Consider the following 22,166-nt stretch of genomic DNA (forward strand, 5'->3'; position numbering starts at 1 on the left):
CATTTAGATTTATACTTGTAACTTGCACTGCATCAGCAGTGATTTGAATTATCTGTTGAATTTAGATCGTGTAATTCTATGGCTGAACCAACCCTTCCAACTGCTTCCTAAAGATGATGAAGTAAATTAAAAAGCAAACATAAAGTTTACTGGGGATAATTAACCCATTTTGGACATATTCCTTTACTGGAGAAATTAGTTGCAACAATGGCAAATCTAGAAAAAGTAGATATAAAACTCTATTTTGTTTGGAATTGTTTGATATGATACTGTGGTGGGTATTTTCGTTCCAAGCATTTTTCATTACATACCTTCTTAGACATTTATGAGTCAACTTTAAGTTTCCTAAGGGCAAGGGACAGTCTACTGTACTTTCTTAATGTTCATTACAGACACATTGCTTTTCACCTAGCCCCTAACTACAGGCATATGTCCATTGTTCATTATTTAATTTGGGGACATTAATCAAGAGAGAATGTCTTAATATAAATTTGGCAATAGTAATCACAGCAGCAATGATCATTTCTAGCCAATAACAGATATAGGCAAGTAAATAACAAGAAATAAATACTTTCCTTCACTGAATTATCCAGATTCTATTATTTGTCTCATTGTACTATAAAAAAAATTTCTAAAAAGGTAAAACAAGCCTTTCTAAAATGTGTAAAATCCTATTTTGAAAAACAGGCACTTCCCAAAAGATGATATCCAAAAATTTACAGGACAGGCATTCAACTTCATTAGTCATCAAAGTAAATGCAAAAATGCAAGGTAAAATCACAATATAATAGTACTACACACCACCAGAACTGCTAAAATGAAAAAGACAATACCAACTACAGGCAAATATGTGAAAAACTCTCATTCGCTGCTGGTCAGAGTGTAAACTGGCACAACCACTTTGGAAAACTGCTTGGCAATATCTACCCAAACTGAACATACTCCTACCCTGTGACCTAGCAATTCCACTCCTAGGTATAAATCAAAGTCAAATGCATAAATACATTCATTGAAAACATGTATATAAATGTTCACAGCAGTACAATTTTTAACATCCAAGACCTAGAAACTCAAATGCCCATCAATGGTGGCACGGATAAACTGCATTTATACATATCATATTTCAGTGAGAAAAAATGTGCCATAACCATGCAGCAACAAGTCTGAATTTCATGAAATAATGTTAAAAGAAAAAAACTCTTCACCAAAGAGTACATATGGTACAATTCCATTTACATAAAGCACAATAATAGGCAAAATCAATCTATGAGGTTAGAAACCAGGATAATGGTTACTCTTAGTGGTGGAAGAAGTGACCGGATGGGAACTCATGGCCATTCCTGGGATTCTGGTGGCCTATCTGCCACTCTGGTTGGTGGTTACATGGATGCTCAATTTGCACAAATTTGTTAAGCTATACACACTTATAATTTGTGCATTTTTTCTGTACATACTTTAGTAACAGTTATACTATACTAAAAATTTACATAGGAAAATCCCATTTTAAAATGCTTTCCTTACTCCTGCATGTGAATATACTATGTCAATCAATTATTGCTTCTCTTCAAATGTTTATGTCTTTTCACAATTACTGTAAAAAGTTAATTGAAAGGTCCTGGCGAATGCATTTTTCTGTAAGTAAAGAGCACACTATAGGAAGCAGTCAAGTGAAAAGATTATGATGCTATAATGAATTAAATACCTCTAGACCCATTTCACCTCGGGCTACTCTCCAAGCCACTGACCCAGATATTCTTCCACCAAGTTCTCCAGGCTTAGGGGTTTTGGGAGATATAAATTCAACAAGTTCCACGATTATCCTCTGGAGAAGTTCTTTTCTTCTGTTTTCCGACAAAGATACTTGCCTCTGTAATTCATGTTTTAAAAAAAGTCATTAAGATTAGGGAAGTGCAGAGGTCCATCTCTAAGTAAGTATATACTTAAAACATTCATATTTTAATGGGATCCTGACAGACGTAACCAACTTTTTGTTCACATGTAGTTATTTGGAAAAGTAATAGGTCACTGTGGAAAACTGAAAATAATTTTACAAATGTTATGTGAAGAAATCATTTAAGATCCATATCCAACTCTTCATGATCTTTACTGTCCTACATTTAAAATGAAGGTGGCAACTTCTGCTTCCAGCTACGATAGACTACCTTGTGTCAGACCAACTGTCCTACTGAGAAAAGGTACAAAGCTGGGCAAAACATTACATGCAGACACAAACAAACCCCTGTTTAAATGCAACAGAAGGCTACCAAGGCAAGCACAGCTGTAGAAGCTAAGATCCCAAGGAAAGAAATGAATTGAGGTGAACTGAACATACTCCACCTCTTTTCCCTTCCAGGCATTTGCCAATTATTAACTGGTATGAGCTAAAGAGGGAGAGAAGCCAAGCACAAAATGACAGCTAACGTGCTGAAAAACACAGCAGAATTTTTACAGAATCACAGTACTGTGGAGTAAATACAGCGGAGTTCAGAGCATTTCAAGGTGAGAGGCTCCAGTTAATACTCCAGATATTCAGTTTAGGATCTTTGAAGGGCTGCACATCAGAAGGTGAAATTCCAAACAGATGGAAACTTCACCCTGAATCTCAACCACCGGATTAAGGTGATTCTAACTGCCTGCCAAGAAACAAAATTGATGGTCTGGCTTTTAAATCACAGAAGAACCCACACGTGTGTAATAGTAAAAAATTTCACTACTACCAAACGGATATAAAATAAAAACCGAATCTTCCTTTTTGAACTTCCAGTTCCTCTTTTCAAAAGTAGTCATTGTTAACAATTTCCTGTGCTTTGTTTCAAAAGTTTCCACACTTGGACAAGTGTGTGTAATTATATTCAAGACATAATTTCTTTGAAAAATAAAGCAACATACTTTTGATGCCTAGTATTACATATATTGAAATTTTGTCTCACTAAACTTTGAGATGTGACAATTTAATGCATAAAACTACCACAATATTTAAAAGGGGTCCTCAAAATTTTCAATGAACGAAAAGACATTTAACATATTAAAATACTTTTGCTTGCAAAGTAATGCTATTACTTTAAGAATTTCAATGGGTTAAAAACTGGCCATTCTTGATTACATAAAAAACTTCAAATGTCTTCTCAAAATTGACAAATGCCCATACCTGCTTATTAAGTCCATTAATAGTTTCTCGAAGTAATTCTTCTTTAACCTCAGTTCTTCTGGAGATTACCTCGTCATGTTTACAAGAGTATCGCCAAGTGACATCAACCACCTCAAATTACAGAATACAATAGTTGACAAGATTACAACCATCAACCTTAATCTGCTAACTATCTGGAACGTATGTAATTCTTATCTGTTTTTTTTTTTTTTTTTTTTTTTAAGTAGACCTCATGCCCACGTTGGAGCCAAAGCAGGGGCTTAGCTCATGACCCTGAGATGAAGATCCGAGCTGAGATCAAGAGTCAGACATTTAACTGACTAAGCCACCCAGGTGCTCTTAGAATGTACAGAATTCTTAAATAGATTTTTAAAATGCTATCCTTTGCTTGAAATTTTAAAACCTGCAGAAAAAAATAAAAAATATGCTTTTTATTCATTTTCTAACATGTATACTCTATTTTTTTTTAATTTTATGTTTATTTATTTTTTTTAATTTTTTTTAACATTTATTTATTTTTGAGACAGAGAGAGACAGAGCATGAACGGGGGAGGAGCAGAGAGAGAGGGAGACACAGAATTGGAAGCAGGCTCCAGGCTCTGGGCCATCAGCCCAGAGCCCGACGCGGGGCTCGAACTCACGGACCGTGAGATCGTGACCTGAGCTGAAGTCGGACACTCAACCGACTGAGCCACCCAGGCGCCCCATATGTTTGTTTATTTTTGAGAGAGAGCGTGAGTGGGGGAAGGCAGAGAAAGAGGGAGACAGAATCCAAAGCAGGCTTCAGGCTCTGAGCTGTCAGCACACAGCCCGATGCGGGGCTCAAACTTAGAAACTGTGAGATCATGACCTGAGCTGAAGTTGGACGCTTAACCAACTGAGCCACCCAGGCACTGCTCTAACAGGTATACTTTCAAGAAAGACTGATAAAATGATATTTTCAGAATATTTAGCTTTTTAAAACTTATCTACAAAGTTAATTTCATAATATTCAACTAATAAAAACTTTTTCCATTTTTACTGTATTAAATTCATATCAAATAACTAACTTTTGACAAAGGTACAAAAACAAGTCAATGGAAAAAAGATAACCTCTTCAACAAATGATGCTAGAACAATCTGTCATCTATCTGGCAAATAATGACTTTCGATCCACACACTGTACTATACACAAAAATTAACTCAAAATGGATGACAGACCCAAATGTAAAACTGAAAGTATAAAACTTTTAAAAGAAAACACACGAAAAAATCATTCTGACTTGGGCTAGGCAAAACTTGCTTAGCTATAACATCAAAAAGCACAATCCATCATTTCATCATCTATACGAATACTGAATCATTATGCTGTATATGTGCAACTATACAGTGTTATATGCAGACGATGCATCATTTTAAAAGGAAAATAGCACAATCCCTGAAAGAACAAATTGATAATCTGGACTTTCTCAGTTTTGTCTCTTCAAAAGTCACTCTGTAACAGAATGAAAAGACATGCCACAGACAAGGAGAAAATCTTTGCAAAGCATTTATTTGAAAAATGACTTATATGCAGAATACATAAAGAATTCTCAAAACTCAACAATAAGAAAATGAACAACCCAACTTAAAAAAAAATGGGCAAAGAGGAGGATGCATGGCAAATAAGCACACAGGGAGATACCCGGCATCATTTGTCATCAGGGAAATGCAAATGAAAACCACCATGAGATACCACCTCACATACCGACAACCACACTAAGTGTTAGCAAGGATGCAGAGAAACTGACAACTCTCACATACTGCTGGTGAGAATGTAGAACGGCACAGGATTCTGGAAAACAGCTTAGCAGTTTCTTATGGCTCTACCATATGATTCAGTCATTCTACTTCTAGGCATTTACCAAAGAGAAAAGACAGCGTACGGCAATATAAGGACTTGTGTTTAAGTGTTTACAGCAACTTTATTTGAAATACTAAAAAATTGGAAATTATCTAACTGCCCCTCAACAGGTGAATGGATAAACAAACTAGGGTACATGCATACAATGGAATACTACTCAGCAATAAAAATAATAAATTATTGATACATGAGAATAACATGGGTGAATCTCAAAATAATTGTGCTGAGAAAAAGACACCAGATCACGCCCACCAAAAAGAGCATATATATTGTATTAATTCCATTTTATATAAAACTCTAGAAATGGGATGCTGGGGTGGCTCAGTTGGTTAAGTGTCTGACTCTTGATCTGGGCTCAGGTCATGATCTTACGGTTGTGAGATTGAGCCCCATGTTAGGCTCTGTGCTGACAGGGTGGAGCCTACTTGGGATATTCTCTCTCTCCCTCTCTCTCTCTCTCTCTCTCTCTCATTCCCTCTCCCCCCCCCACCCCCCGCTTGCATGCTCTCTCTCTCAAAAAAAATAAACACTAAAAAAAAAAAACCAAAACAACAACCTAGAAATCTACAGCGAGAGAAAGCAGATCCATGGTCCATGGTTGCCTAAAGAGGGGCAAAAAGGAGGGATAACAAAGGAGATAAGGAAACTTCCAGATATAGTGCATATGTTCACTATCTTGACTACAAAGATGATTTCATGGGTGCATACAAGTGACAAAATTTATTAAACTGTACACTTTAAATGTATGCTGCTTATTATATGTCAAATATATCTTCAAAAGCTGTTCAAAAAGGAAAGAAATTCTATTTTATTCTTAGAAAAAACCCTTTTTTTTCTTATGCTTTACCTCATCCTTAGAAAATGCTATGACATAGGAAAGCTTCTTGCCCCACCCTACTTCATAAAGGAGTGGCTTATCACAGACATCTTCACATGCATCACAGTGCAGCCACCGCTGCTGAGAAGGTGAATAGACTTCTGTCCAGACATGGTCTACTCAAGTAAGACACAAGAAAACAGCAGGAAGAAAGAATATAAAAGTTAAGTTTATAAAACCAGAATGATTTCCAACAACTACATACAAACTGCTAAGATAAGGATCGTATAATAATTTCTAACAGTCTAAATTTTAGCTAATAGGACTGAGCATTTTTGGGGCACACAAAACTCCAGAACATTTGTTTTCATTTCTCTCTTTGAAACCCTTAAAAATATTTTTGGAAAATGTCCTTTAAGGTGGTTAGTTTTAAGTGTCATTAAAAATTATGTGAACCCTAACTCTAAAAGGGTGAACATATTGAACAACGGCATCAGAAACATGGGCCTCAGCTTTTGCTAATGCGGAGCTAATGCCACTCTGGAAACTGCAGTCTCTCTTGACGTTTACGACTCGGAACAGGTAGGAGGCCCCCCAAAGGATCTCTGGCTATTGATGTTCTATATTTGACTGTAAGAGAACAGTAACTCTTAAGTGAAGGTTTCATTTTATCCTACAAAACAACAGAAACACAAGAAAATTCTAAGAACAAGGAAAACAACTTTTTAACGTGTAGATGATAAATCATTTCTAAATAAGAACAACATAAATTTCACAAGGCTTTTATTACATTTTTTTTTGTACACTGAGGTTTAAGATTACTATGTCTTTTATACTAATCTCTACAAAAATAAAGGTTTCTACAGCATATTACATGTTATTACTCATACAGAAAAAGCACTGTTACAAATGTCATGGTAAATGGTTAATAAAAGAATGTTTATAGGCCATGTTTAAAGTACCAGGCAAAGTGGTAGGTGTACAACTCTATACAAAAAACTTACAAGGTTGGTATTAGTGTTATTTACAGAAGGCAAATGGGAGCTCAGGCTGACAAGGCCAGAAAGTAACAGAGAAAAAGCGATGAGTCCAGACTGTAAACCCAAACCTGAAGTGTGCACAGCTCTACTACTTTGCTCACGCCACATTCCGTACCTGTATAATCCCAAACATAGCGAGCTTCAAACCCTAAGGCTCGACAGCACAGCGTAAAACAATTGGCCCACTCGCCACACCGTCCACATCTCGTTTCCAAAAGTTTCTCAGGGTTATTATACCTGTTTTAAAATAACCATAGTTATCAACTTTGCAACCAAACTCTGCAAAGGGACTGAAAGGGGGTGTTCTGCATGTAGGGCCGACTCAATCTGCACCGCAGTGAGTTCCAGTAATGAAGGGGATCCTTGGGATTCTGGCAACGGTGGTGGATTTTCAGGTTCTGTTTACCTGGCCCTGAAGATGATGTATTTTTACAGTCTGAGGGTGAAGATTAAAGCTTTTATGATAGTTTTGTACATTCGGGGGACTTGTCCTATAGCTTTAATGTTCACTGAAGTATGTTTTCTTTTAGAATTTAGTTTGTCTTGCTCCCGGTAAAGTATTTGCTTTTTTTTAAAACGAGCATAACACTGGGATTCAGTTAAGTTTGTTATGTTTCGTTGTCAGTTTTTCCTGAAGTATTATTTTGCATTAATAAGCAATGGTAACTTGCTGGCATTTTACTCAAATGTATTGTGATTTTGCTGATTTTGTACCTTTATTAATATTTGCTTTTTAATCATGTACTATATGGAACTTCATTCCTAATTGTGGTCAACATCATGGCTTGCTTTTTCACTGCAGTCCCATTATTAGCTTTATATTACATGCATGGTATGAGATGAAACTCACCAGAAATTTGAAAATAAAATAAAATAAAATAACCATAGAAAAGCCTTGATTCATTATCATAATCAATAATTTAAACAATTTATATTACCTCTGTGCTAAACAGCGACATTTCTTAATTTCACATTTTTAAAAATTAATTTTTTTGTTTTTTCTTTTTTATTATCATTTATTTATTTATTTATTTTTAATTTACATCCAAGTTAGTTAGCCTATAGTGCAATAATGATTTTAGGAGTAGATTCCAGTGATTCATCCCCTTTATATAAAACCCAGTGCTCATCCCAACAAGTGCCTTCCTTAATGCTCCTTCCCATTCAGCCCATCCCACCACCTATAGCCCTCTAGTAATCGTTAGTTTGTTCTCTGTACTTAAGTCTCTTATGTTTTGTCCCCGTCCCCAAAATTATTTTTAATTGAAATATAGTTGACATACAATTTTATATTAGCTTCATTTCACATACTTAAATAATGATTAAAGAGCCTAGAATATATGAGGCATTGTGTTAGAATCTATAGTGGAAAATGGTTAAACAGTGGTACAGCCTTAAAGGAGTTTACAGGCATTAACAGGAAGAAGGCAGAATGTGACAAAACCATATACAACAGGTCAGATTTAGTGTTACAGAGTGTGGTTGGGAGGAAAGTTTGTATTTGAACTGGGACCTGAAGGACAGATAAGATTTGGACAGGCAGAGATTCTCTAGGAAATCTGCTTAAAGCATTAGTATTATTCTAACAAGTGGTATAATTAGCTCATGTATTTAAAAGGTAAACAACTTTAACAAACTATTCAGTAAAGATTTTAAAACTTAAGTGAACTCAATTCTACTTAAAACACTACTATTCTGGGGGCACCTGGGTGGCTCAGTCCGTTGAGCGTCCGACTTCGGCTCAGGTCATGATCTCACAGTCCGTGAGTTTGAGCCCTGCGTCGGGCTCTGTGCTAACAGCTCAGAGCCTGGAGCCTTCTTCAGATTCTGTGTCTCCCCCACCTCTGCCCCTCCCCTGCTCATGCTCTGTCTCTCTCTCTCTCAAAAATAAATAAAAACATTAAAAAATTAAAAAAAAAAATTAAATACTACTATACTGTAGAATGATCTTTTTGATGGAACTTTTTTCTTCTTAACCACTTAAAGGTGCTTGCTAATTTGGAAATTATTTTTTGGAAGATGTTTGCCACAATCTTTTAAAAAGTTACTGTAATTATAATCATAAAACTGGAGAACACCAAATTTTGCATAATGCATTGAGAAAGATTTCACTGATAAAGCTAAGCAAGAAAAGTGCCCTAGCTGAGCAGAGATGTTGGCCATAAGCTTGTAGAAGGAAACCACTGCATGAATGAATTGGCTTTGCAATGATAAGTTTGCCTTAAACAGATGCCATTAAACTACTTAATTTAAATAAATTTATGACCAACATAATTAAAAGTAATTGAAAACAGATGTAAATTAAAAAAAAAAAATTTTTTTAACGTTTATTTATTATTGAGAGACAGACACAGAGCGTGAACAGGGAAGGGGCAGAGAGAAAGGGAGACACAGAATCTGAAGCAGGCTTCAGGCTCTGAGCTGTCAGCACAGAGCCCGATGCGGGGCTCGAACTCACAAACTGCGAGATCATGACCTGAGCTAAAGTCAGTTGCCCAACCAGCTGAGCCACCCAGGCGCCCCAAAAACAGATGTAAATTTACATGAAGCAGTAACAGTGGCAGAATTAGCACATCGTATGCCTCCTCTATATACTACTTGTGCCAAGTTGCATAACCAGCCTAGCCTAGAATTAATACTGTTCGTCATCCCAACTCTATATGTAGGACAAAACTAAGTCCCTATGTGTCCAAAATGAGGTATTTCAAAACTTGGTATCTTTTCTTGACTGATGATATGACCAATGTTTATAAGTATTGCCAATTTAAAAAATCTGATAAGAGGCTTGTGAATTAAAGGATGAAAAAAGTTAATTGAAAAGTTCAAACTTCCTTAGTTTAAAATTTAAATAATGAGGATACATTAGATTGGGTGGGGAAGGCACCTGATTAAAATTCTGTCGTTAATATGATGGCATTATACTTCTACCTTCCATATTAGCATCTGATGATTATTTTATGTACCTCATTGTGTTTACTATCACAATGTATCAGTAGTATTATTAATGTCATTAGTGTTATTTTTATGTGCTATCAATTATTAATAAAGTTATCAGAAAGTTACAAGTTATGTAATTAAAAGAACAATACAAGATTTACAGCATTAGGGCAGCTGGGTGATTTAGTCAGTTAAGCAACTGACTCTTGGTTTCGGCTCTGGTCATGATCTCGCAGTTTCATGAGAGCCTTATGTTGGGCTCTGCACTGACAGCGTGGAGACTGCTTGGGATTCTCTCTCCCAACTCACTCTCTGCCCCTCCCCCACTCATGCTGTCTCTTTCAAATAAGAAACTTAAAAGAAAATATTAAAAAAAAAAAGATTTATAGCATTAAATGTGCTAAGACCACACTTTATTTATTTATTTAAATTTATTAATTTATTTATTTTTCAGAGAGCCCAAGCTGGGGAGGGGCAGAGAGAGGGGGACAGAGGATTTGAAACAGGCTTTGCACTCACAAGCTGACAGCAGTGAGCCTGATGAGGGGCTCTAACTCATGAACCATGAGATCACGTCCTGAGCCCAAGTTGGATGCTTAACTGACTGAGCCATCCAGGTGCCTCTACACTCAATATATGCTAGAGAAAGAGTAAACAAAATTTTCCTATAAAAAGACAGTAATTGGGGTGCCTGGGTGGCTCAGTCGGTTAAGTGTCCAACTTTGTCTGAGGTCATGATCTCACGGTTTGTGAGTTAGAGCCCCACGTTGGGCTCTTTCTGACAGCTCAGAGCCTGGAACTGGTTTGGATTCTGTGTCTCCCTCTCTCTCTCTGCCCCTTCCTTGCTTGTGCTCGGTCTCTCTCCATCTCTTTCTCTCAAAAATAAATAAACAATCAAAAAAAATTTTTAAGACAGTAATTACTTTAGACTTTGTAGGCCATATGGCCACTGTTGCCAGTATTCAACCCTGACATTATAATGTGAAAGGAGTTATAGACCATAAGCACACAAATCAGAATAAATGTGTTCCAGTATTTACAAAAATAGGATGTGGGCTGGACTTACCCTACCAGCCATAGCTTGCTGACCTCTGTCTTAGAGGAATATATTTCTAATAATTAAAAAGCTCATTTAATAAAAATTCTTTTCTAACCATTCCATTAAGAGATCACTCTGACTTTACTGTCCAGTGGACACTCACCTTGGGAATCGATTGCTGAACTGGCATGTATCACAGTAATGATCTTCTACTCTGTTCGCACCCCACTTCAGTTCATCATCATTGGGAAATAATGATTCACCTCTAGACTTAGTCTGGCCACCACATTTGCTGCACAAAATGTCATTCACCCATTGAAAAAATTCTTCCTTAAACCAGTGTAAAAGCTCCAGCAGAAGAAAATCCTCCTCACTTACATCAGTACCTGAGAAGTTAAAACAGAACCAAGTAAGATCTGAAGCTGACAAAAACTAAAAATACACACACACACGTATTTTATTCTAAAATATGGAGCTGAAATATATGAAAATATAAGATGATCTAAAAGGTATTCTCAAATATGATGCAAGAAAAGAACTGTCAGCATGTCGTGAATCAGGATGAAATACGACATAATGCCTTGCACATTTATAGCAGTATGCCATTTACCACCGTAACTGACATTATGTACTAAAGTGAGCTGAACATAACCACCTCTCAGGGAACTATGGTTAATGTGGAATTGATCTTGAAACACAGGGAGGTAAGAAAATCATTCTGATTCTTAAAAATATTTAAAAATGACTATATTCAATTTGTTATCAGGTATATATACCAGTAAACATGAAACAATCACAAAATCACAAGCAGAAATCAGAGAATTCCAGACACCTAAAAAATCACCCTATCAACTTTTCTTAGTCTTTCAACTACACAATGTAATCTATCTGTGGACACTCACCACACATCAACTAAAAAGAGAACAATGCCTACAATGTATGTAACAACCCCAACAGGTATGTATGGCCTGTTAATATTATATCTACTTTAAAAAGATTTCTCTTGATCATATTCAAGACTGTGGTATCTTTGGAAAGAAGGGAAGGAGAGGAGAAATGAATCTAGAAGACATATCTAGGGAGTTCTCATTTCTATCTTTTCATGTTTTATTATTAAGAAGTGATAATAAAACATACTTGAAGGAAATATATGGCATAACGTTAAGATCTAATAAAGTTCAATGCTGGTCATAGGTGTTTTTGTATTTCTGTTTGATACAGTTCAAAATAGAAAAAAACTGTATTATACAAAAACCTAGAGACTATAAAGGCTAGAAACAGATTATGTTCCCGGATGGGAAAATAATATTCTAAAGTTGTTAATTATCTACTAATTAATCTGTAATTTAATGTAATACCAATTAAATTAAAAATAATTACAAATTTTATGTAATTAAAATTTATAAAGTAATTTTTCATAAAATTTGACAAACTGCAAATTCACATGAAAGACAAAATGGTCAACATAACTTTGAATAAGAACAATAAGATAAATTCATCTAATACATGTCAAAACACATTACAAAATCACAAAAATAATTAAAATATTGTGATATTGGTGAAAAATAGACAAAGTAGATTACTGAAACAAAGGAAGACTCCTGAAAAATAGATTTTTAAGTGATACATAATGTCTGATGAAGTTAGCCTTTCAAAGTAGTTCTAAGAGGATGGACGATTCAATAAATGATTTGGGGGGCGCCTGGGTGGCTCAGTAGGTTGAGCACCCGACTTCAGCTCAGGTCATGATCTCACGGTTTGTGGGTTCAAGCCCGATGTCGGGCTCTGTGCTGACAGGTCGGAGCCTGGAGCCTGCTTCAGGTTCTGTGTCTCCCTCTCTCTGCCCCTTCCCCGCTCATGCTCTGTCTCTCTCTGTCTCTCAAAAATGAATAAACGTTAAAAAAATTTTTTTTATAATAAAAATAATGATTTGGGTACAACAGAATTTACATAACATACTGAGAGGAGGAATACTATAAAGGCAGAAATTGCAAAAGAACACGTTTATGGCTTTGTGGTATAGAAGGGCCTTCTTAAGCAAGATGCAGATTGTGAAATTAATAATGGAAAAAAAATAAATTTTCTTATATTAACTTTGTAACATGAATTTCAAAAGATATACCACATGAAATTAAACAAAGAACACTACATGAAATTAAACAAAGAACACTGGGAGAAAAAAAAGTAATATGTTTAACAAAGAAAAGTACGCAGAATATATATAGAACTTCTATAAATCGTTAAGAATATTAGCAAACCCATTAGATAAATTCAAAGCCCATAAAAGAAGTCCAATAATTTCATTAAGTGGAAACAAATACTCTCAAGACACTTTTTATGTACACTGGAAGGCAATTTGTTTGGCAGGATCCATTACAGTATAAAAGTATCAACACATCCTTGACATTTATATTTATCCCAGAGAAACACTTGTGCATATATATGCACCAGGAGGCATGCTTTACAGGAATTCTCACTGCAGGAATACTTAGAATAGAAAAAAAAAATGGTAAATAATCTCCATGTTTATCAATAGGGAACTGTATACATAATAGTACATGCATACTATAGAACACTATGGAGAGTTAAAAAGATTTTTAAAACACATTAGTAAATGAAAAACATCAAGAAACTGAAGATATATGGGATGATAAATTTTATGTAAATCCACACAGCTTAAACTATTTTTACACGTAACTATGGGTGTATTTCCTATGTATTAACATACGAAAAGATATGAAAAGGAACACATCATATGATAATAGCTGTTAACCTATGGAAGAGATGCGACTGATTGGCAGGGAGAGTCTAGCTTCTTTTTTTTTTTTAATGCATTTTTGAATAAAGTTTATTTATTTTTGAGAGAGAGAGTGCGTGTGCTGGGGAGGGGCAGGGAGAGAGGGGGAACAGAAGATCTGAAGCTGTCAGCACAGAGCCTGATGCGGGACTCAAATCCACAAACCATGAGATCATGACCTAAGCTGAAGTTGGATGCTTAACTTGACTGAGCCGCCTAGCTTTCCAAATCTAGCTTTACTTATATAATATGAAAGTTGGTATTAGATTAAAAATGAGCTTGAGAAATATAGCACTGCCATCCTTCTCCATCAAGTGCCTAGAGCAGAGTAATCTTTTAAAAAATGCAAGGTAGATTATGTCACTCAAAACCCTCCAATGGGTTTCCATCTCACTCAGGATACAGTTCAGTTTCTACTCTTGCCCTTTCTTACCACAGTTGGTCTCCTCTGGTAGGCTGAAAAATGGTCCACCAAAAGATACGCATATTTTTTTTTAAGATAAGCATATTCTAACCCCTGGAGTCTCTAACTCCTAACATAGCAAAAAAACAAAAAACAAAACAAAACAAAACAAAACTTTGAAGATATGATTAAGGATATGGAGATGTGGGATTATACTGGATTATCTGGGTGGGCCCTAAATGCATGCTGTACCCTTAAAAGAGGGAAGCAGAGGGAAATTCTACACATACACAGAAGGTGATGTGATAGTGGAACAGAAAGAGATAATGAGACCCTGTTGACACCTTGATTTCAACCCAGCGATTCTGATTATGGACTTGCGGCTTCCAGAACTGCAAGTGAATACATTCCTGTTGTTTTAGGTCACCAAGTTTGTGACCGCTTGTTACAGCAGACACAGGAAACTAATGTACCCCTTTACTTCTCTGACCTCTGTCTTGTTCATTCTGTGGCAGGCACCATGTCCTCCCTGCCATCCTTTATAGGGACCAAGCTCACCTGCACCGCGGGGAGCCTTTGCAGTTGTTGGTTCCCCCTAACTGCAGTGGAAATCCCTGCTTTCCAGAGAAGACTTTCCTGACAACTCTATACAAACAGCATCCTTCCTAGTCACATTCTATTCTGTTATCCTGATTTGTTTGTCTTCCCAGCACTTACCACTACGCGCTATATTTGCGTATTGGGTTTTTTTTAGTCTCTCACCCAATGACAGCAGACTTTGCTCTGTTCACTGCTGTATCCCCAACACCTTGAACTGTGCTTGTCATGCAGTAAATACCTGAATGAATGGTGGAAGGACTAAACAAACAAGTCTCATAATATTACTTAGAATTAATACTGTTCACCAAATAGTCATTATCAAAATGGGAAAAGAAGGGCAAGGAAGACAGAATACTTGTATTTCTGCATTCTAGGTACTGCAGCCTCCCAGCCAGAAGTAGAACTGGCACACAGAGTGTGAGGCCCACCAGGGACAGTGCTCCTTGATCAAGCAATATCCTTAATTATGGCTCAGAGAAATGCAAGTGGAATCCTGTCTGTAGAGGATAAGAGCTCAGAAAGCTCAGAGTTATGGGGCTTAAAGGAAGGTTTGACTTAGATGCTAAATTCTTTTTGGTTGTGTGCCTGTGTTTGGTTTTTTTGTTTGTTTGTTTTAGATGGTAAATTCTGGGAAAATATGGAGAATATATTAGAGTGTGGAGTGTATATTTTAAAATTATAATCAAGACTTCAAGGGGGTGCCCGGGTGGCTCAGTTGGTTAAGTGCCTAACTCCTGATTTTGGCTCAGGTTGTGATCTCATGGTTTGTGAGACTGAGCCCTGCATTGAGCTCTTCTGACAACATGGAGCCTGCTTTGGATTCTCTCTCTCCCTCTCTCTGCCCCTCCCCCGTGCACTCTTTCTTTCAAATAAATAAACCTAAAAAAAAAAAAAAAAAGACTTTAGATTAATAAATTTAGCATCTTCAAAAACAACATACGAATAGATTTCTGGTAATTTTTCAGTGACAAAAATAAAATCAACAACTTTAGGTCTTAACTCCATCCTATGAAAACCAGACATTAGTGTACAAAAGAGGGAATAAGAAGAGAACCCATTGGGGCGCCTGAGTGGCTCAGTCGGCTGAGTGTCTGACTTTGGCTTAGGTGATGATCTCGTGGATTGGGAGTCTGAACCCCACATTGGGCTCTGTGCTGACACCTTGGAGCCTGCAGCCTGCTTCAAATTCTATGTCTCCCTCTCTCTGTCCCTCTGTCACTCGCAAGAACATTAAATAAACATAAAAACAAAAAGAGAAGAGAACCAGTAAAACATCTGTCTAGGTAGCCTCATCCTTAGACACACCTTAATACTCAACATTTTTCCTCCCATGTCTTCATATTCAATTCAGTAGGCCAACATATATTTTATTTCACTTTTCTAAAATGACAGGGTTCTTCCTCTTCGAAATAGGTGTTTCACCTATATTTGGAACACTCAATCATGACAACTCTTCAGTCTTTCAAGCCAGAGCTATGAAATCACACTTCTCTGAGCCTCAACTATCTCTAAAGGTATCTCAGTGGGCAGTGTTCCAAGGTTCTCACTTCTGCTTCAAACCAGAACACTTTTCCTAGTCAGAAACCCAGAAGATTTAATTTGAGGAGGAAATGAAAAAACAAACAGATAACACACCAAAAAAACCCACAATGAAAGAAAATCACCAACCTGGACAAAGGAGGCTTTGTAATCATCTCAGTGCCAAAGGTGCTCCTTGCCATACAACATCCATCTGCCAATACTTTATTTACAGGATTCTGATTTATTTAGGATGGCAATGCATTAGCTAAAAAGACTACAGGTCCCAGCCTCCCTTGGAGCTAAATGAGGCCAAATGACGAAGATTGGTGTGAGATGCCAAAGAAGGCTGCTTCAAGAGAACAGGCTCAGCTTAGAGGTACCTTTTGCTTTCTCTGCTCTTCTTCTTCCTGATGCCTGGTCTGCGGATATAATGGCTGGAGCTTTAGCAGTCACCTTGGACTATGAGACGTAACTTGCGGAATGGAAACCATGTATGCCGGCACCAAAAGATGAAAGAACCTAGGCTTCTGATAATGTCTCAGAGCCTACCAGTAGCATCAGACTGCCTCCCTCAATAATTTCTTACATGAGAAAATAAATCTTAAGCCACTGGGGTCAAATCCCATTGCTCACAGCCCACTCTAACCTGAAAAAATATAGCCGTTATGTCTGTAATACCACTTATTTCACTATATATTTGGATTTCTCCCACTTATTACTCTTACTCTTTCATCTTTCAGTACCCTACTGTTTTTGTAGAACAGCAGCATCCAATAGAACTTTCAGCAATAATGGAAATAGTTCATATCCACACTGTCCGACAGGGTGGCCACAAATCACTTGTGGTTAATGAGTACTTAAAATGTGTTCATGTACTCATTAGTACATTAGTAACTAAAGAACAGGATTTTTAACTTTTTTAATTTAAGTGTGAGAGGATATATAGATAAATCTTAAGTCATACTCTGATGAGATGAAGTTATAGATGTCTTATCTTATTCCTATTTTCCAAATCTTCTACCAAAAAGCCACATATTACCTTTATAATTAGAGGGAAAACATGCCAGGCAAATGTCAGCAGGGACACTGCTGTGTCTCCCCTGCGGGGCTTAGCCCAATGACTCACACACAAAACACGCTTCAGTTAGTACCTATTAGACAGGCATTTATGTCAGGCATTATCTAAAGGAGCACAGTACTTTAAAGTGGACAGGGTCTTTGTGATCACATATTAATAAGCATTCTTATCTCATAAATAGTAAAAATCTATTAATCCAACATGAAGAATTGTCTCAAGGTCTCATAACAATGTTGCTGAATTTAGACTAAGGCCCAGACTGGTCATCAAATACAAGGAAATGACACAGTATAATACTATAATAAAGACAAAACTACCAAAATACAATGGGCAGCAAAATATCTTCATGATATATGTAAGAAGTGATTAAATGATTAAAAAAGGAAAAGAAACACACAGTTAATCCCTCTGAGAGACTTCTGGTTTTAGCTCTAACACGTAAAGAGCTTAGAGTTTTCATTCGCATTGTTACAACAGTAAAAAACTGAATAAACCAAAATCACTGACTTTTCTTGAGTTCAGAAGAGTTCACAGGGCAAACTGTCACCCTGAAATCTGGAGAAACAGACAAATACAGAGAATCACAACCAGCATCTGCTATATGGAAAATAAGCCACCGGAATCATAAATTGGTAAGAAACACTTAAATGGTAATTTTGACAAACTGCTGGAGGCTGAATATGGACTAGCTTGAATAAGAAACACAATCTTAGGAGGGATTCCTAACACGTTTGAGGGTTTTCCCTCCAAGAATTCCATCAGGTTTTCTTGGTAAAGAACCAAAAAAGAGGGGCTCCTGGGTGGCTCAGTTGGTTAAGCGACTGACTCTTGATTTCAGCTTAGGTCATCATCTCACACTTGTGAGATCAAGCCCCATGTTGGGCTCTGTGCTGACAGGGCAGCGTGGAACCTGCTTGGGATTCTCTCTCTCCCTCTCCCTCTCCCTTCACCTCCCCTGCTTGAATGTGTGTGTGTATGTGTGTGCATGCTCTCAAAATAAATAAATTAAAAAAAGAAAAGATTCCTTCATAGCTCTGGGAAGGAGAGGAGAAGATTAAGAATTGTAAAGTATACCCAGATTATTCTCTACAATTAAGGCCTATTCTTCAGGGAAAAAAGATTTTACCAGAGCCTTTTCTGAAGTGGGGAAAGGGGACTTCCCTGGCCCTAGCCGTCTCTAGCCTTCTTATCTTGCCTATGGGGGGGAAAAGTTAAGAAAGACTTGGGAAGGTCACAAGCCTGAGGATACAGGCCCACTAAAACTTAATTGAGATTTACTCAGAAGATGACAGAGGGCTTCTCCTCCCCTCTGCATTATACCAACAACGCTCTAGTGTAAAAAAAATGGAATACACTAAAAGATACAGACTCTAAGGAGTTCTTAGAAAAGCCCAAAGACAAGAGGGAAGACAAGAATACCAGAGGAAATCTGAAGCTTCTGACACCTATGGCAAACATTAAACATAGCCCAACTCCTCATTAAATGGACATAAAACCTTACATAAAAGGCCTATTCACCTCAGCTCCTCTTACCCAATACATCATGTCCAACTTCCAACAAAAAATATAAGATGTGCTAAAAGGCATGAAAAACAGTCTGAAGAGACAAAGCAAGTATCAGAACTACTCAGATATGGCACAGATTTTGGAATTAACAGACAAAAAATTTAAAATAATTATGATGAATATATTAGGTTTCTCATGAAAAAAGTAGACACCATGTAAGAATAGATGGATAATGTAAATAGATTTTTTTGTTGTTATTTAGAAACTTTTAAAAAAATCTAAAGGAAATGGTAGAAATCAAGAACACTTAAGAATGCCCTTCATGGGGGGTACCTGGGTGGCTCAGTCCATTAAGCATCCAACTTCAGCTGGAGTCATGGTCTCGCAGTTCACGGGTTCGAGCCCCCACATCGTGCTCGGAGCCTGGAGCCTGCTTTGGATTCTGTGTCTCCCTCTCTCTGCTCCTCCCCCACTCATGCTCGCTCGCTCTCTCTCTCTCTCTCTCTCAGAAATAAAGAAACTTAAAAAAAAAAAAAGAATGAGCTTCATAGGCTCATCAGTAGATAAGACGTAGCCAAGGACAGTGAGCTTGCAGATAGGTTAACAGAAACTTCCCAAACTAAAAATCAAAGAGGAAAAAAAAGAATAAAGGAAAAAAAAAGAAAAGGGGCACAGGACATCCAAGAATTGCAAGAGAATCTCAAAATGGACCAGAGCACTAAGAACTGTGGGAAACTGAGGAAGAGATAGATGAAGGTAAAATAGAGTATCTTCATTTTGGAATACCAGAAGGAAAAGGGAGAAAGAAACAAAAGAAATATCTGACGCAATAATGGCCAAGAATTTTCCAAAATTAATGAGATTCCAAACCACAGATCTAGGAAGCTCAGAAACACCAACCAAGAAGCTGCACCTAGGCTTGTCATGTTCAAACTGCAGAAAACCATAGACAAAGAGAAAATCTTGAATAAAGCTGGGGATGAGGAGCTGGCAGGTGTGGGGGAACCTTAACTGTTCAAGAATAAGCATGGGGACCATAGCCAACTTCTGGTCATAAACAAGGCAGGCAAGAAGACTGTGGAGTAAAATAAAGTGTTGTTGAAAGAACACTAGAACCAACCTAGAATTCTATATCCCAGTGATACTATCCTTCAAGCGGGAAGAAAAAAATAAAGGCTTTCTCAGGCAATGAAAAAGTGAGGGAATCACCTCTGACAGAGCTGCCCTGAAAGAAATATTAAAAAGAAGTTCTTCAGGAAGAAGGAAAAAGGTAAAGGTCAGAAACTCAGATCTAGAGAAAGAAAGTGTCAGAAAAGGAATATATGAAAGTAAAAGAGAATCTTGTGTTTTTCTTATCCGTGGCCTAAAAAGTAACTTGTTTAATAACAACAGCAATGTATTATTAGGTGATTGCAGTATATGACAGCAATGTCATAAGGACGGGAGGGAAGAACTGGGACAATTCTTTTAAGAGGTATCTGCACTATACATGACGAAGAATAGTGTTTTTGAAGGTGGACTTAGATTAGTTAAAACTGTTTACTAAAACTAAGGCAACAACCAAAAAAATTACATCATCCCCTAGAAAATTTAGTTTTAAGAAATGACTTAGATAAAAGCTAATTACATAAAAACCCAAAGTAAAAATGCTGATGTTGGAAAAATAACTAAAATTCTAAAACCATTAATGATAACAAATAATTATTGGTTGATGAGTGTGGCAGGTATCATTCTGAGCCATTTACTTGTTCTATCTCATTTACTTTTAAAAATCACCTTTTTTAAAAAATTTTTTTTACATTTATTTATTTTTGAGAAACAGAGTGAGACAAAGTGTGAGCGGGGGAGGCGCAGAGAGAGAAGGAGACACAGAATCCGAAGCAGGCTCCAGGCTCTGAGCAAGTGGTCAGCACAGAGCCCGACGTGGGGCTCAAACCCATGAACTGTGGGATCATGACCTGACCCGAAGTCAGATGCTCAACTGACTGAGCCACCCAGGTGCCCCCAAAATCAAATTTTCAAATGAAGAAATTGAGACCCAGAGATTAAATTACTGGCTCAGTGATGTACGGTAAAGTGGCAGAGCTGAATTTCTTCCCAGGCAGTTGGCTTCAAGATCCATACTCTTAATCAGTAAATACTATCTCTTTATTAACCAAAGTGAGTCAATGGTCTAATCATATAGATTAATCTTGAATGTGTTTTCTGTCTGATTCACATTAAAATTTATTAAAAATGCTGTATGTTCCACAGACTAAAGTTCTACTATACCTAAAAAAATTCACATACCAATGATTAAACTGCAAATACATACTGAAGTAAGAAAAAAAAAATGTTAATAGATGTGTCCATAAGATATGTGCAATAAAATTTTACTACTGTTTTAACTTGAGACATCAACATATTAATAGGTTAGAATTTTATGATGTATACAGCAAAAGGCATCATTTCAGTATTTCCATTTAGCAATGATGTATATTTAGCAATGAACGGTTATATAAAGCCACTACCTTTATCCAATTTTCTAGCTCTAGATAACTTTTCTTGAGATCTCCTTTTTAGTTCTTGGACTGGAATACAAGCCAGTGCTTTTTCCTGGAGAGCAAGGTTCTCATAGACCAGCACATGCTGAATGTTGGACCGCAGAACTTTTAGAATGACCGAATCAGTGGTAACCTAATAGAAAAAAATACTGAAGTTAGCTTTTCTCCATATGCTACAAAAATAACATGTAACAGAAAACAATGGTTCTATGATTTCATAGATAAAGAGGAATGTATGAATTTACTGAAATACACATAACTATACTCAAAACCTTTATAAAATTAGTTTTAGGAGATACCCGTATCTGGGTCACAGTCTAAGATACGTCTATTTTTTTCCTCTGAATATATTGTATCATTGAGGATGCACTTAAACAAGAATACGCTAAATGCTTGATTACAAGTTTGGATCAACACACTGCTCTGAGCAATGCATGTGAATAATAGCTTTTCCACTTCAAATCCCTGCAAGTATCATAATTTTTGAAAAAAAAAAATTTAATGTTTATTTTTTGAGAGACAGAGAGAGTGAGCAAGTGCATGTAGAAGAGAAAATCCCAAGCAGTCTCTGCACTTTCAGTGCAGAGCCTGATGTGGGGCTCAAACTCATGAACTGTGAGATCACAAACTGAGCTGAAACCAAGACTCGGATGTTTAACTGACTGAGCCACCCAGGCACCCAGTAACATAATTTTTTAAGAAAACTCTATATGGCATTAATAAGGGAGGAGTACTCTTGAAGGGATCAGGAATTTTGAGAAATTCCTGAAGGAGAAAAACAGACACAAATGGATTAAAGGAAAAAAAACATGGCAATATGCACCCCCCCATCCCCGCCGCCAAGAGTGGTTACAC

The 22,166-nt window shown here is 36.9% G+C and overlaps 1 protein-coding gene across 4 annotated transcripts in view; it reads right to left on the minus strand.

Moving 5' to 3' along the window:
* Window positions 1-22,166, minus strand: part of NGLY1 (N-glycanase 1) — a 65,453-nt gene that overhangs the window by 13,997 nt on the left and 29,290 nt on the right. For all 4 annotated transcript variants that reach the window (XM_060638513.3, XM_060638511.3, XM_060638512.3 and 1 more), the window contains 6 exons: window positions 21,279-21,444; window positions 11,027-11,249; window positions 7,003-7,124; window positions 5,878-6,023; window positions 3,149-3,259; window positions 1,703-1,867 (listed from right to left, as the gene is read on the minus strand). In XM_060638513.3, the coding sequence (XP_060494496.1) occupies window positions 1,703-1,867; window positions 3,149-3,259; window positions 5,878-6,023; window positions 7,003-7,124; window positions 11,027-11,249; window positions 21,279-21,444 (933 nt within the window). The remainder of the gene's footprint in view (window positions 1-1,702; window positions 1,868-3,148; window positions 3,260-5,877; window positions 6,024-7,002; window positions 7,125-11,026; window positions 11,250-21,278; window positions 21,445-22,166) is intronic.

The sequence above is a fragment of the Panthera onca genome, chromosome C2, assembly GCF_046562875.1.
Source record: "Panthera onca isolate mPanOnc1 chromosome C2, mPanOnc1 haplotype 2, whole genome shotgun sequence".
NCBI classification, from domain to species: domain Eukaryota; kingdom Metazoa; phylum Chordata; class Mammalia; order Carnivora; family Felidae; genus Panthera; species Panthera onca.